Source organism: Palaemon carinicauda, chromosome 43 (assembly GCF_036898095.1).
Source record: "Palaemon carinicauda isolate YSFRI2023 chromosome 43, ASM3689809v2, whole genome shotgun sequence".
NCBI lineage: Eukaryota > Metazoa > Arthropoda > Malacostraca > Decapoda > Palaemonidae > Palaemon > Palaemon carinicauda.
The window spans coordinates 59512535-59525174 of NC_090767.1; the positions used below are offsets into that span (position 1 = coordinate 59512535).

Genomic DNA, 12640 nt, shown 5'->3' on the forward strand with positions numbered 1-12640 from the left:
GGGTAGCCGACATCAACAAATGAAACAAAAACAAAAAGGGGACCTCTACTCTCTACGCTCCTCCAGCCTAACAAGGGACTCAACCGAGTTCAGCTGGTACTGCTAGGGTGCCACAGCCCACCCTCCCACATTATCCACCACAGATGAAGCTTCATAACGCTGAATCCCCTACTGCTGCTATCTCCGCGGTCATCTAAGGCATCGGAGGAAGCAGCAGGGCCTACCGGAACTGCGTCCCAATCGCTCGCCATTCATTCCTATTTCTAGCACGCTCTCTTGCCTCTCTCACATCTATCCTCCTTTCACCCAGAGCTTCCTTCAGCATTCAATGGCTGGTGAAAATTGGTAAACAGTCAAAGGAGAAACTATATCCACAGCATTCAGTTAGACTGGTGCAAATGATAAACAAATGAGAAACTATATCATCGCACGGAATGCGTTGTCCGAATACATACTCGTTATGAGAAATCCTTCAGCTGTAGCTAGCGAAATGATCATTTGCTCATAGCCTCTGTACCATGGCCTTCCACTGTCTTGGATTAGAGTTCTCTTGCTTGAGGGTACAATCAGCCAGAACACTGTTCTATCTTATTTCTCATATATTCGCATGTATGTTTTTAACAGTACATGAGTTTGTAATCAGTTCATGGTATATTTTTTTGTATTAGCTTTAAGAAATATATTTCTAAGTACGATTCTTCGTGTCCATTTTGTTCAAGAGCCCAGTTGCCGAGATAAATGAGAGGCAGACACTTTGCTACCCGTGTAAACATCTCAGGATCATGTATGTAATCGATGGATAGGTTTGCTTGAAGGAGATGGGTGTTACAGGCTAATACACACACACACAAAGCCACTCCAACACCTAAAACCATAACAGACACCTCAAACGTCTCGAACTGTCAACCTCACCGCGCCAGGACTCCTCGCTGCTTGGAGGAAGAACAACACAGGAACATAGGCTACAGGGGTCTAAGCCATGTCAGGAAGGGCAGCTGATCGGGGATCTACTCCAAAGCCAAAGCAAAGTCCTTCACAACAAGGAAATCATGCTTATCAAAAACAAAATGGGAATAAACCATATCAATCAAAGACACAATATCTGCCGTCCCGTCTAGCAATCAACGGTCACGACTGTTACATCCAAAGGAAGGGGAAGGCAGCCTCGAATGTCAGATCCCTTCCTAACGTCCGTCTCAAAGGCCCATAGGGGGAACTCTTGAGAGATTTGAAAACTCTGGTAACATACCACTCCAGGCGACTGAGGTCCTATGGTGGGGCAAGACTATTCGGAGCTCTATTTGGAAAAGCAGGATGCTATAAGCCAAAGGGCTCCAACAAAGAAGAGGGGGCCCCTTGTGCGCCATGTATATATGGTCGTCTTTATGACATGTCCCTTACCTCTGCCAGTCATGAGCAGCCTTTAAACCTTTATGAGGGCCTTTGCCAGTATCCAGGCCTTACAAAAAGCCTTTTACTTAGAAATGCTGAATTGCCTCTCCACTGAGAAGTACAATGGACCCCACACAAGAGTGAGACATAGGGGTACTTTTCTCAGCACCTAGACCAGGAGCTTCAGAAGATCCAAATACCACCTGGCATACAGCCACCTGCGTCATTCTGAGACGCAAATTCATCAACAATCCGTTGATTATTCGGCGAATCAGGCAAAATGGAGAAAAGGCGTTCGGGAGAATGCCTAAGCAGACTGCAAGCAATCAGGCAAGCCTTGTCGCTCATAAGACCAAAGACACAGATAGTTGGTTCCTTTTTACATCACCACGAGCAAATTTCTTCTCCGGAACCAAAGTATATCCTTCGAGGGAAAAAACCAAGGCGTACCTTGATCGTCCAGAAGGGCAGCGGCCTTTACTCCCGACCGATGGTGTAAAAGAGTCCGAACGCAGGTAGCAGATGCGCTAACACCTGTCCTGCATACCGAGACACCTTCCCGTCCTCTGGCCTCTCGACAGATCCATCTCCTTGGACTTATATGAATTCTTCCTCTTCTCCGAAGTCTGCTTCATGGTCGAGATCTTAGAAGAGGGAGAGGTCACAGAACCCTCCTCCTCAACAGCAGACGAGAATGTATCAAAGGGAGCCGAGTCGAACGAAACGTCCAAAGGTGGAGCAGGAGATGAGGAGGTTACATTTAGAAGCCTCAGAAATCCTGGCTGACGTCGACACCTTCAGGAGCTTCCGTCCCACCAAAAAGGGACAACAGTAATGCCAAAGGCAGGCCAAAACTTTTTCAGGTACAGGTCGTCTTCTGTCGGCACAGCGACGGGCTACCATGAGGAACAACCCAAGATCGAGTTGAGGTCTCCTTCCCTCCCGTGAATTCTTCTTCGAGAGGACTAAAGAAGAATGATGTATCCCTTCTTCCTATTCTTGGAGACCTCTGCCTACTACAGAGAAGGCCAAACTGGCACTTGTTACACAGGAACAACTGCTAACATTCACGCTCTCGGCAAAAAGCACAAAGCAGGCGAGGATCAACGGCGAGTTTCAACGTAAATCCGACGCAGCTAGTCACATATGAATACACTTTTCCATTCACTGCAAAGAAAATTGAAAACACAGCCGTAAGATGGAGTAAGAGCGTGTTTGAGAAGTTAGCAAAGTCAAAAGGGAGTGTGTAGCTATAATTGCCGAGTTAAAATTCAACGGCTGAAGTCATACATCTACCTAAGGACGACGGTTTGTATTCTCGTGGGAACAAATAAACGTACGATAAAGATATTTCCAAAATCCTGACACCCAGATGATCCTAACTAATTATAGATATACTTTAGTAGACCCTCTTTCAGTCAAGTTTCATTAGATAATTTACAGATCATTTCTGAGGCAGCAATTAAACTTGCAGTCGAGATATACTTACTTATCACCGAAGCACTTTCTCCAGAAGTCTGCGGCGTCGCCTTTCGTGATGCGGAACTGGTCCCCGGCGAACACCCCCTGGGGGAAGGTGGCCTTGAGCTCGGAGAGCATGTGCGAGAAGACGAGCGAGAGTTTGGTCAGGTTGCGTCTGTATCGGGAGCTCTCGTCGAACATCAGCTCCTTCCCCTCCTTGAAGAGACGCAGCGCCTGCTTGCATTTCCGCATCATGTTCTCTATGAAGACCTGAAACGATGGAGAAGGGGTGAGATCGCAGCACATGCACACCTTTCTACTATCAGACACTTTATTAACCCTTTTACCCCCAAAGGACGTACTGGTACGTTTCACAAAACTCATCCCTTTACCCCCAAAGGACGTACTGGTACGTTTCACAAAACCCATCCCTTTACCCCCAATGGACGTACTGGTACGTTTCACAAAACTCATCCCTTTACCCCCATGGACGTACTGGTACGTTTCACAAAACCCATCCCTTTACCCCCAAAGGACGTACTGGTACGTTTCACAAAACTCATCCCTTTACCCCCATGGACGTACTGGTACGTTTCACAAAACCCATCCCTTTACCCCCAAAGGACGTACAGTACTGGTACGTTTCGCAAAACTCATCCCTTTACCCCCCACGGACGTACCGGTACGTCCTTGCCAAAAAAACTGCTATTTACATTTTTTTTTGCATATTTTTAATAATTTTTTGAGAAACTTCAGGCATTTTCCAAAAGAATGAGACCAACCTGACCTCTCTATGATGAAAATTAAGGCTGTTAGAACAATTTAAAAAATATATACTGCAAAATGTGCTTGAAAAAAATAACCCCTTGGGGTTAAAGGTTGGAAAGTTCCAAATAGCCTGGAGGTAAAAGCGTTAATTCATAAATACTAAGGGAAATTCTATTAGTCCTAATCAAACAGGAGTAAGACCTTCTCCATCGTGAGGTTCAATACTACACAGTACCCTAGAAGTTTTATTCCAGCTGTGACCAAGTTGCGGAATGATCATCCTAATCGGGTAGTTGAATCAGTGGACTTTCAAAAGTTCAAACTTGCAGCAAATGTCATGTTGAACAAGTTGACATAAGTCTTTTTATAGTTTATATATTAAATATCTGTTTTAACGTTGTTATTGTTTTCAAAATAATTTAATTGTTCATTACTTATATCGTTTATTTCCTTATTTCCTTTCCTCACTGGGCTATATTTCCCTATTGGAGTCCTTGGGCTTAGAGCATCTTGCTTTTCCAACTAGGGTTGTAGCTTAGCAAGTAATAATAAAAATAATAATAATATTAGAAGGAAGACTCCAAGGAAAATGGAAACAGCTTCGTCTCACTGTGTAATACTATCGCTTATGCCAACATAGAATCATCATCACAAGCTAAGCTACAACCCTAGTTGGAAAAGCAAGATGCTATAAGCCCAAGGGCTCCTACAGGGAAAAATAGTCTAGTGAGGAAAGGAAACAAAGAAATAAACGAACAAGGGAATAAACAATCAGAAGGGTAGTTATAACAGTACCCAAAGGATAAGGATCAGCGAAGCCTCATACGGCTGGTAAATCTCCTCATTTTATTATTAATAAGCAAGTCCGGATGCCATCCGGTAGGTGGCACTTGCGAGCTGTCATAGCACCCGGAAGCTGAACTCATCCACCGGCGTCTTGTGACTCGGTAGACCAGAAAAGCGATCGGCAAGGCGAATTGTATGGCGATACATGAATTAGCATGTCTTTCCGGCCCAACTGAAACAGGGGGGGGAGAGAGAGAGAGAGAGAGAGAGAGAGAGAGAGAGAGAGAGAGAGAGAGAGAGAGAGAGAGAGAGATTGTCCCAGGAAGGGGAAAGAAGGACAGAGCTTGTTCTAGAAATAAACCGAGCCCAGGTAGAACCTCCTACGAATACATCCATTCGGAGACGGGTATGTTCCCAGTACGTACGGCCTCCCCTCGCTAACGAGGCGACAACGTACTGTACAGTACCGGGATCCCCTCCCCCGGTAAGAAGAAAAATAGGAAGTCAAACGAACAAGGCTCTTATCAATTAGACTTCCTGGATTGAATCAAAGACGTCACTCGGTTCTCGTTGGAGTTCCGGCAAGGACACAGACGAAGATAAAGCGGCTTCCATTATCATCATCCTTACTAGCTAAGCTAGATCCCTAGTTGGAAACGCAGGATGCTATTAGCTTCAGGGCCCCGATATCCTTAAACAGAACTGTCTGCTAAAGCATTTATTCAATCGGAAAAAGCAAACGAATAAAGACAGGCGAGAAAGCTTACAAGTCAAGAGTCAAATTGACAATCCCTTCAACTTTGTAAGTAAGAAAAAAGAAGAGAATTCTCTTGAATTATATAAACAGTAAACGAGTCCTGGTTACAACAAAACGAAACCAAACAGGCGAAGGTCCCTTCACAATCAGGGAGGGAGCAGCTCGCTTTATCTATTGAGTCGCTGATAACAGCGAGAGGGGCTGATAAGGCCAAGGTTTTATCACTCCCTGCCTTGGTATTCGACCGAGGCCAAAGGTGCAGTCTCATCATTAGATTGAACAGTCTAATTATTGCTTATCCTCTTCAGATGCTACTTTTATACATACATATACCAAGGCACTTCCCCCACCAATTTTGGGGGGTAGCGGACATCAACAAATGAAACAAAAACAAAAATAGGGGACCTCTACTCTCTACGTTCCTCCCAGCCTACTTTTATACAGATTAAAAATGAGAAAATAACAAAAAAACATCACATTTTTTAAGTTTTTTTATAAGGACTTGTTGCGTGTGACCGAGAAAGGTAAAATACAAATTACTTAAAAATGTGATTTGTTCATATATGGGTAGAAGGCCTTTATCCTTTGATAGGAGACATTGTCCTTGGGCGGGAGGAAATCCTGCCAACGTCCTAATGACCTGGCAGTCCTAGAAGGACCTGTATCAGCGTAAAGGATGTGACGTCCGAACGCATGATCGTTTCCTTCTGTTCAAACTTGCAGAGAATATGTTGAACAGCCTGACATGTCACTACATTATGACAGATTTATTTTAAACATTACTGATCACAAGATATATCAATTATTCATTGCTTCTCACATAGTTTATTTCTTTACTTCCTTCCCTCACTGGGTTATTTTTCCCTGTTGGAGCCCTTGGGATTATAGCATCCTGCTTTTCAAACCAGGGTTGTAGCTTAGCTAGTAACAATAACAATAATGATCATAAAAAGTATTCCTTACTTCCCATGTAGTTTATGTCCTCATTTCCTTTCATCACTGGGTTATTTTTCCCTGTTGGAGCCCTTGGGATTATAACATCCTGCTTTTCAAACCAGGGTTGTAGCTTAGCTAGTAATAATTATAATAATAAATAGGTTTACATATGCATCCTCACCCTCAAATCGGGAACATAGGAAGAGAATTTTCAACTAAACCTGTCCGGGAAGAATAATTCCTCGAGGCTTAGCTCCACCTGGCATACGGTCTGACACCAAACAGCATAACAGGTGCAGCCTTGGATGAGATGTTTCTTGTCCGATGGGAAATGTTCGCAATGCAACCTATTTAGCAGCTATCGGACCAAAGGTAAAAGTTACCCACGGACTCCTGAGTATATTCCCGTAAGCAGTGGACAATAAACGTTGTCTCATTTCCACCCTCCTATCTTCTGGATTTGCTCAACTAACAGGTTCTTCCGGAAAGACAGGGTAGATCTCAAACCCTGGATGGTCCTCCCGTCACCTCGCTGGTTGCAGGATAAGCACGTCAGATCGTCTCGCGAAGCCAGGGAGAAATGGTGCTGATAAAGTCTCTCTGATGCTTCGGCTGAAACTTGGAGTCCTCTTAAAGCAGTGCCGTAGTGCCCTCATAGGACAGAGGCATTGCCCTGATTCTCCGGAGGTCACTTCTTGAAGGGATGATATGGAGGAGGACTCAAACCTGGAAGTAAGAACGGTTGGGTTACAGGTCTTAGATACAACTTCAGTGTCCTTCCCTTCCTGGACTGGCCAGGGACAACAAAGCAGTGTTTTCCATGCCTCTCTTGGAGGAGGATGAGGCCCGTAGAGGTCGCAAGAGTCTTCTTTAGTCTCGAGTTTAAGAGTGCAATGGGGTTCGAGATTATTGTTGCCTTTACATAAAGGAAAGACACCCTGGCTCGCCTTCCTCTACTTCCTTCTGTGAGAAAAGAGCTGCAGTCTCCAATACCGAGCTTTTCCTTATGGATAGCGGCGCCTCTTGTCCCACCTGCCAAGCGAAGTTAGAGGCAACGGCTTCTCTCCTATTCAGGACTCGGTTGCCCCACTGGTTTGCTGACTACGCCAGATAGGACCAAGAAGGCGTGCCTTTTTTCTCGTCTCGGAATATGCCAAATCCTGTGACAAAGTAGACAACTGGACATCACCCGTAGTCACTCCAGATTATTTGGAGGCTGGTCACGGCAGCAGGTTCTACAGCAACGGACTCAACTAATGAAGTGACCTAGCGTTTAAGTCTTTCCACCAGGGTCCCTGTCGCAAAGAGAGCCGGAAGGAAGGATTTGAAGGTACATTCCTGCAGGTAGTGAGTGGGATGTAAAGGTTGTCGGGCATATGCAGTCTCCTTCCTTCAATACATTGCACCACTGAAAGGTTCTTCCTGAATACTATGGTGGATCCGATGCCCGACTTGAAGCATTTATGCCTGGGATAGTCCTTCCATGCCCTAGTTGGTTGCATGGCAGAGTCTTCTTTGCCTTTCCGGTGCTGAGAAAGAGCCTTGTACGGCACTCGCTATAGAGAATTGATTCGAGTAAAGTTCCATCCGGGCAGCTTGAGTTTGAAGCTCATCACGAGAATGGACGATTCCCACACAGAAAAAAGATCTTAGACCTTCAGTCTGGAAACCTTAAGGTTGAGCGATAGCCCTTTACCAGGAAGACTGAAAGGAACTTCTCTTGACGAAGATAGATGAGGACGTTGACAATCGCAGACGTGACGAAAGAATCAGCCAATAGTCGAGATACCCCAAGATACCCCAAGATACAAATCCTGTTCAAGTGGGCCCAAAGTAAAGACCAGTTTGAGCATTTTGAAGAACAGGGCGTTGAACTTCTGTTCTCGAGAAAAGCAAGACCGAAAGATCAGTATGAGGTCCAAAGACAAGCATTAAGTCTTCGGTCTAATGACGGCCCGTAAAATGCCCCCTCCATCCTGGTGTCAGGAGGACAAACTTGTAGACACTGAAAAGTTCTTCAGTCCCCCCCCCCGACTTCATGAGGTGGCATGAAAAGTCGACTGAAGGAGCAAAGAGAACTGTGTTAAGATGACTTCAAGCCAGTTATTTTTTCATCTCCTCCTCTGGCTCTAGAGCTCCTGCGGTATCAGATAGTCGGTGAGTAACGTCAGCGTCGTGTGAGTGAGGGGGAGGATAAAATTGAGAGGTAGGTGATCTCCATCCCGAAGGCTTTCTGGCAACCAGTACCCTGCTCTGCGTTGACGCCACTTTACTTACTACCTCGAGAAGTATATCACACTGGAGGCAGCTGTAGGAAGGGAATGCTTGCTTCCAAACAACTACAGTACCTTCTACCTTCCCTAGACTTTCCAGGAAGAAGTCCAAGAATTATCCTTCCCTTTGCAGGGGAGGAATAGACCAAGAGGATCTCAGAGTTGTTGCCTCCAAAGGGCTTGGTCCCTTGCAGATAACTGCTCGAAGGATAAGTTCACCTTAGCCTGTTTTTCTTCATTTGCCATCGTCACATCTACCACCTTCTTCGGAGAAAAAGGCTACGGTCTCCGACATCTGTGCATTCATTAGCCATGGTGCCTCCTCTTGTGGTGGCCGATGTAGTGAACACCAGACTAGGGTTCGAGTCCCGCTAAAACTCATCAAGTTTCTTTGGTCACTGCAACCTCGCCATCATTGTGAGCTAAGGAAGGGGAGTTTCGAGGAGCCCATAGGTCTATCTGCTGAGTCATCAGCAGCCATTGCCGATCCTTGGTCCTACCTTGGGTGGAGAGGGGGCTTGGGCGCTGATCATATGTACATATGGTCAGTCTCTAGGGCATTGTCCCTTGTCCCTGCCATTCATGAGCAGCCTTTAAACCTGCCTGACGAAGCGAGACAATATCCCTTCTCTTCAGGACCCTGTTGGCCCACTGGTAGGCGATTGGTGCACCAAGATAATAACAGCTTTAGTACCTGACAGGGTCGATTCAGGTACTCTTTCCTCGGCTCAGGGTTGTCGAATTCCGAGTCGCGGCGAAGTACACGACTGCGACTGACCAGTAGTCGATTCGTGACGTTGCTTGGAGACTGGCTGTGGAAGAAGACTCGAGTGGCGAGAACGATATGCTAGATCGGTTAGTGGATGTAAATGGTCTGTTTCCTTCAGTACGTAAGGCAGTAGTTGTCGATGGAGCGCAGGAGACAGATTCTTATTCGATCAGATAGAAATTATGGAATTCCGCACCCCAGCGATCCGAGAATTCATCGAGCAGCCTATCCAAGTTCAGACAGGTAACTTGAGGGCAGGCTCCAATGAATGTCATTCCTCCTCCGATGTGAGCCACGATTACCTCCCCCAAGTCCACCGCATTCAGGAGTGTCAATACCTTGACGAGACTCCATCTCGGGATTCTACGCTACACTGGCACCGGTCTGGATTCTGGTACCTTGAAAGAATCGGTCTTCTTAGCGTATTCGTGTGCCGAGAAGAGAACCGAGGTGATACCCTGAAGGAGAGAGGAGAGCTTGAAGGTTGGATTCCTAGAAGGCAGAGGTCCCCTTAACTCTCGTCCACTCAGAAGCTGGCGAAGTGCTAGGTGCTTCAGCTTCTGAAAGGCAAACGGAAGAACAAGAAGCATTTACTGAGGACAAGAAGCATCTACTAAGGATTCGGGTGGAGACCTAGAAGGCATAGCATAGAGGCATAGAGACAGATATCAGTGTGGTCAATCAGTTGGAGATGGATGAAGATATCTGTAAAGGGAGGAGCTCGCCTATCGTACGCTCCACCACGATCCTTCTCTTCCTCAGATGTCGATCTGGATGGTTCCCGGGAACTCACCGAAGATGGAAGATGAGGGCGGGCCTTCCGTCTCCATCGAGGGTACGAACGAACAGTCTCGTACAAGATCGAGCACTGGAAGCAGGCGCTAACATTTGTACTGCATACAGCACAGATATATTTCTTTGGGTACATTCCAGGTATCAGTCCTGTTTTCCTGCTGTGCACTGCCATTGTGTACGTGGGGACAGAACAAACACACACACACACAACTCCAACTGACATTAAAATTGAGCACAGGGAACACATTACCAAGATACATCCCCAGACGGGTTGGTTTGTGGCATGGCACCACAACTTCACCAAGCGCGCGGGGAGACATCTTCGGGGTCACATATACACAGCTCTTAATAATCAATGTTCCTGAGCTTCTTCGACGTAGTCTCGTACCCGTTCTCCCTCTAAAAGTTGCCGCGTGAAAAATCTTACGAAGGTGAGGCAGAGGAAAAGGAAGAACTTGAAGTTTGCCTTCTATAGGTTGCTCCGGGAAACGACAAGACTCGCACCGAGAGAGACTCTTTGAAGAGACAGGACAAAGGTATGCCCTTAACATGGAGATAACGCTAACACTCGGCTACAGCAAAATCTTCCGAAGAAGCACAGCGCCGTCTAAAGAACGTCAACTCCCTTAGGTTCACGATGCCGCCATCATCGGAAGGTGACACTATCGAGGGAGAGAAAGCAAACGGGAATATGTATGGCGAGTAGATACCAGCAGGTTTACATAGAAATCTGCCACACAGCAATAGTTATAAGGAAATAATTGCTTATAGCTTGCTTAATATCCCTCAAACATGACAACCTGCTAGCACATTCATCTAAAAAAATCAAGACTAAAACATTCAGATATGAGGACGCAGAGAAGTACACTCATACCCCTGGACAGCCGAAAGTAAAAGGAATATTCAGCGGCCTACAAGGCAGATGGGGCTCACCCGCAACCCGCCAGCTACTATCACCGCCTCGTTTCAACGGCCACTTCCGGCTTCTCTGAAACGACGGATTGTATGTGTGTAGGAACAGATAGCTTTATGGACATTCTATAAAACTGCGGCATATTTATAAATATCCAATATTGGTGATTGGAGCAAATATAAAATATTTGATCTTTTGCATAACTAATTTCGATTTTTAATTCATATGGTATCATTAAAAAGCGTAAACTTAACCTAATATACAACCCTAACCTGTTAGGGCCTAATAGTAATATGGCATTAGGATAGGCAAGGTTTTCATACATGCAAAGGATATTATTGAGGACGCAGAACAATATAAAAACTACGGTCCGGACTCCTACGCAACCTACGACATAACGGCCAGGGATCGCAGTACGATACTGTACATGACTGACCCTAAAGATTGGGGTAAGCTTCTAGAAGACCAATACCCTGTATTAATATCGGCTCTTCACGGTACAGCATTCGATAACTCCTAAAAGACGAATTTTCTTTTTTTTTCTATTTTGAATTTTCAGCTAAAGATGTATAACCTAAGACGACATTGCCCACCTCACGAGAAGTATATTCACATATACGTAACACTGAAAAAGCGGGAAATTAAGCTGACCTCGGCAAATAAGTACTGTGTGGAGAATGTCCGAAACTTGGGATTAATAATTTTATGAACAAAATAAATTATTATTATTATTATTACTAGCCAAGCTACAACCCTACATGGAAAAGCAAGATGCTATAAGCCCAAAAGCCCAAGGGCTCCAACAGGGAAAAATAGCCCAGTGATGAAAGGAAATAAGGAAATAAATAAATGATGAGAATAAATTAACAATATATCATTCTAAAATCAGTAACAACGTCAAAACAGATATGTCCTATATAAACTATTAACAACATCAAGAACAGATGTGTCATATATAAACTATAAAAAGACTCATTTATATTAATTAAATATATTGCAAATTATTTATATAAAATCAACCGGCAGTTCTGGACTTTTCCGACCGACGGCACACTTTCAAAATAGTTAATCTCTTAGGTCCAACGGCCTATGTTAGGTTAGGGTTTAAAATACGCATTTTCAAAATACCCTCGATATATTATAAAAAATATTTTCCGGTGTCTCCAATCGGACATTTTCCAACACGATCTCCACTTAATAGATTACCATTTTCTATACATTTTGTACTGATACCCTACCTAGAATATGACAACCGGCTTCTCCTAGCCTAGGGTACATTATCTAACCTAAGCTAGGCTAGCCTAGAACGAAACCCTAGGCTAGGCTAGCCAACGACACAAACCTACCCTAGGCTAGGTTGATTTAATCCCCATGCTTAAGGTCATCTTACAAAACCCTCACGGAGGGAAACGGATCGTTCATAAACCAAGGGGCGGCACATTTAGGCGATAGTTTCGGACACGTCGAAATCGATCCTCGGAGGGCGGTCGGGAGAGGAAAAGGGTGTTTTGGTAGTTCAAGGGATGTTAAAAAAGCCACTACAACTAATACGACTATGAAACACAAGCAAACGCATTCCCTTCGAAGGATTTTAACCCTACGGAGTAATATTCTGAAGGGAAAATGCTCGGTAGGGTGATTTAATCACCTGGGAAGGAAGCAAGGGGCACAAGAAGGTTAATCTATAACATAGGGGTAATATACATCCACACACAGAAGCCCTTACATGCGAAAAGACATTAAAATCCTCGGTAGGTGGAAAACAAGCGACAATCACATCAAATCATGGG

General features: G+C 44.9%; 1 protein-coding gene across 1 annotated transcript in view; it reads right to left on the reverse strand.

Annotated features, from left to right (window-relative positions):
- Cbl (E3 ubiquitin-protein ligase CBL) overlaps positions 1 to 12640 on the reverse strand; it is a 54051-nt gene that overhangs the window by 40673 nt on the left and 738 nt on the right. The window contains exon 2 of the mRNA XM_068365738.1: positions 2882 to 3123. Coding sequence (XP_068221839.1) covers positions 2882 to 3123 — 242 coding nt within the window. The remainder of the gene's footprint in view (positions 1 to 2881; positions 3124 to 12640) is intronic.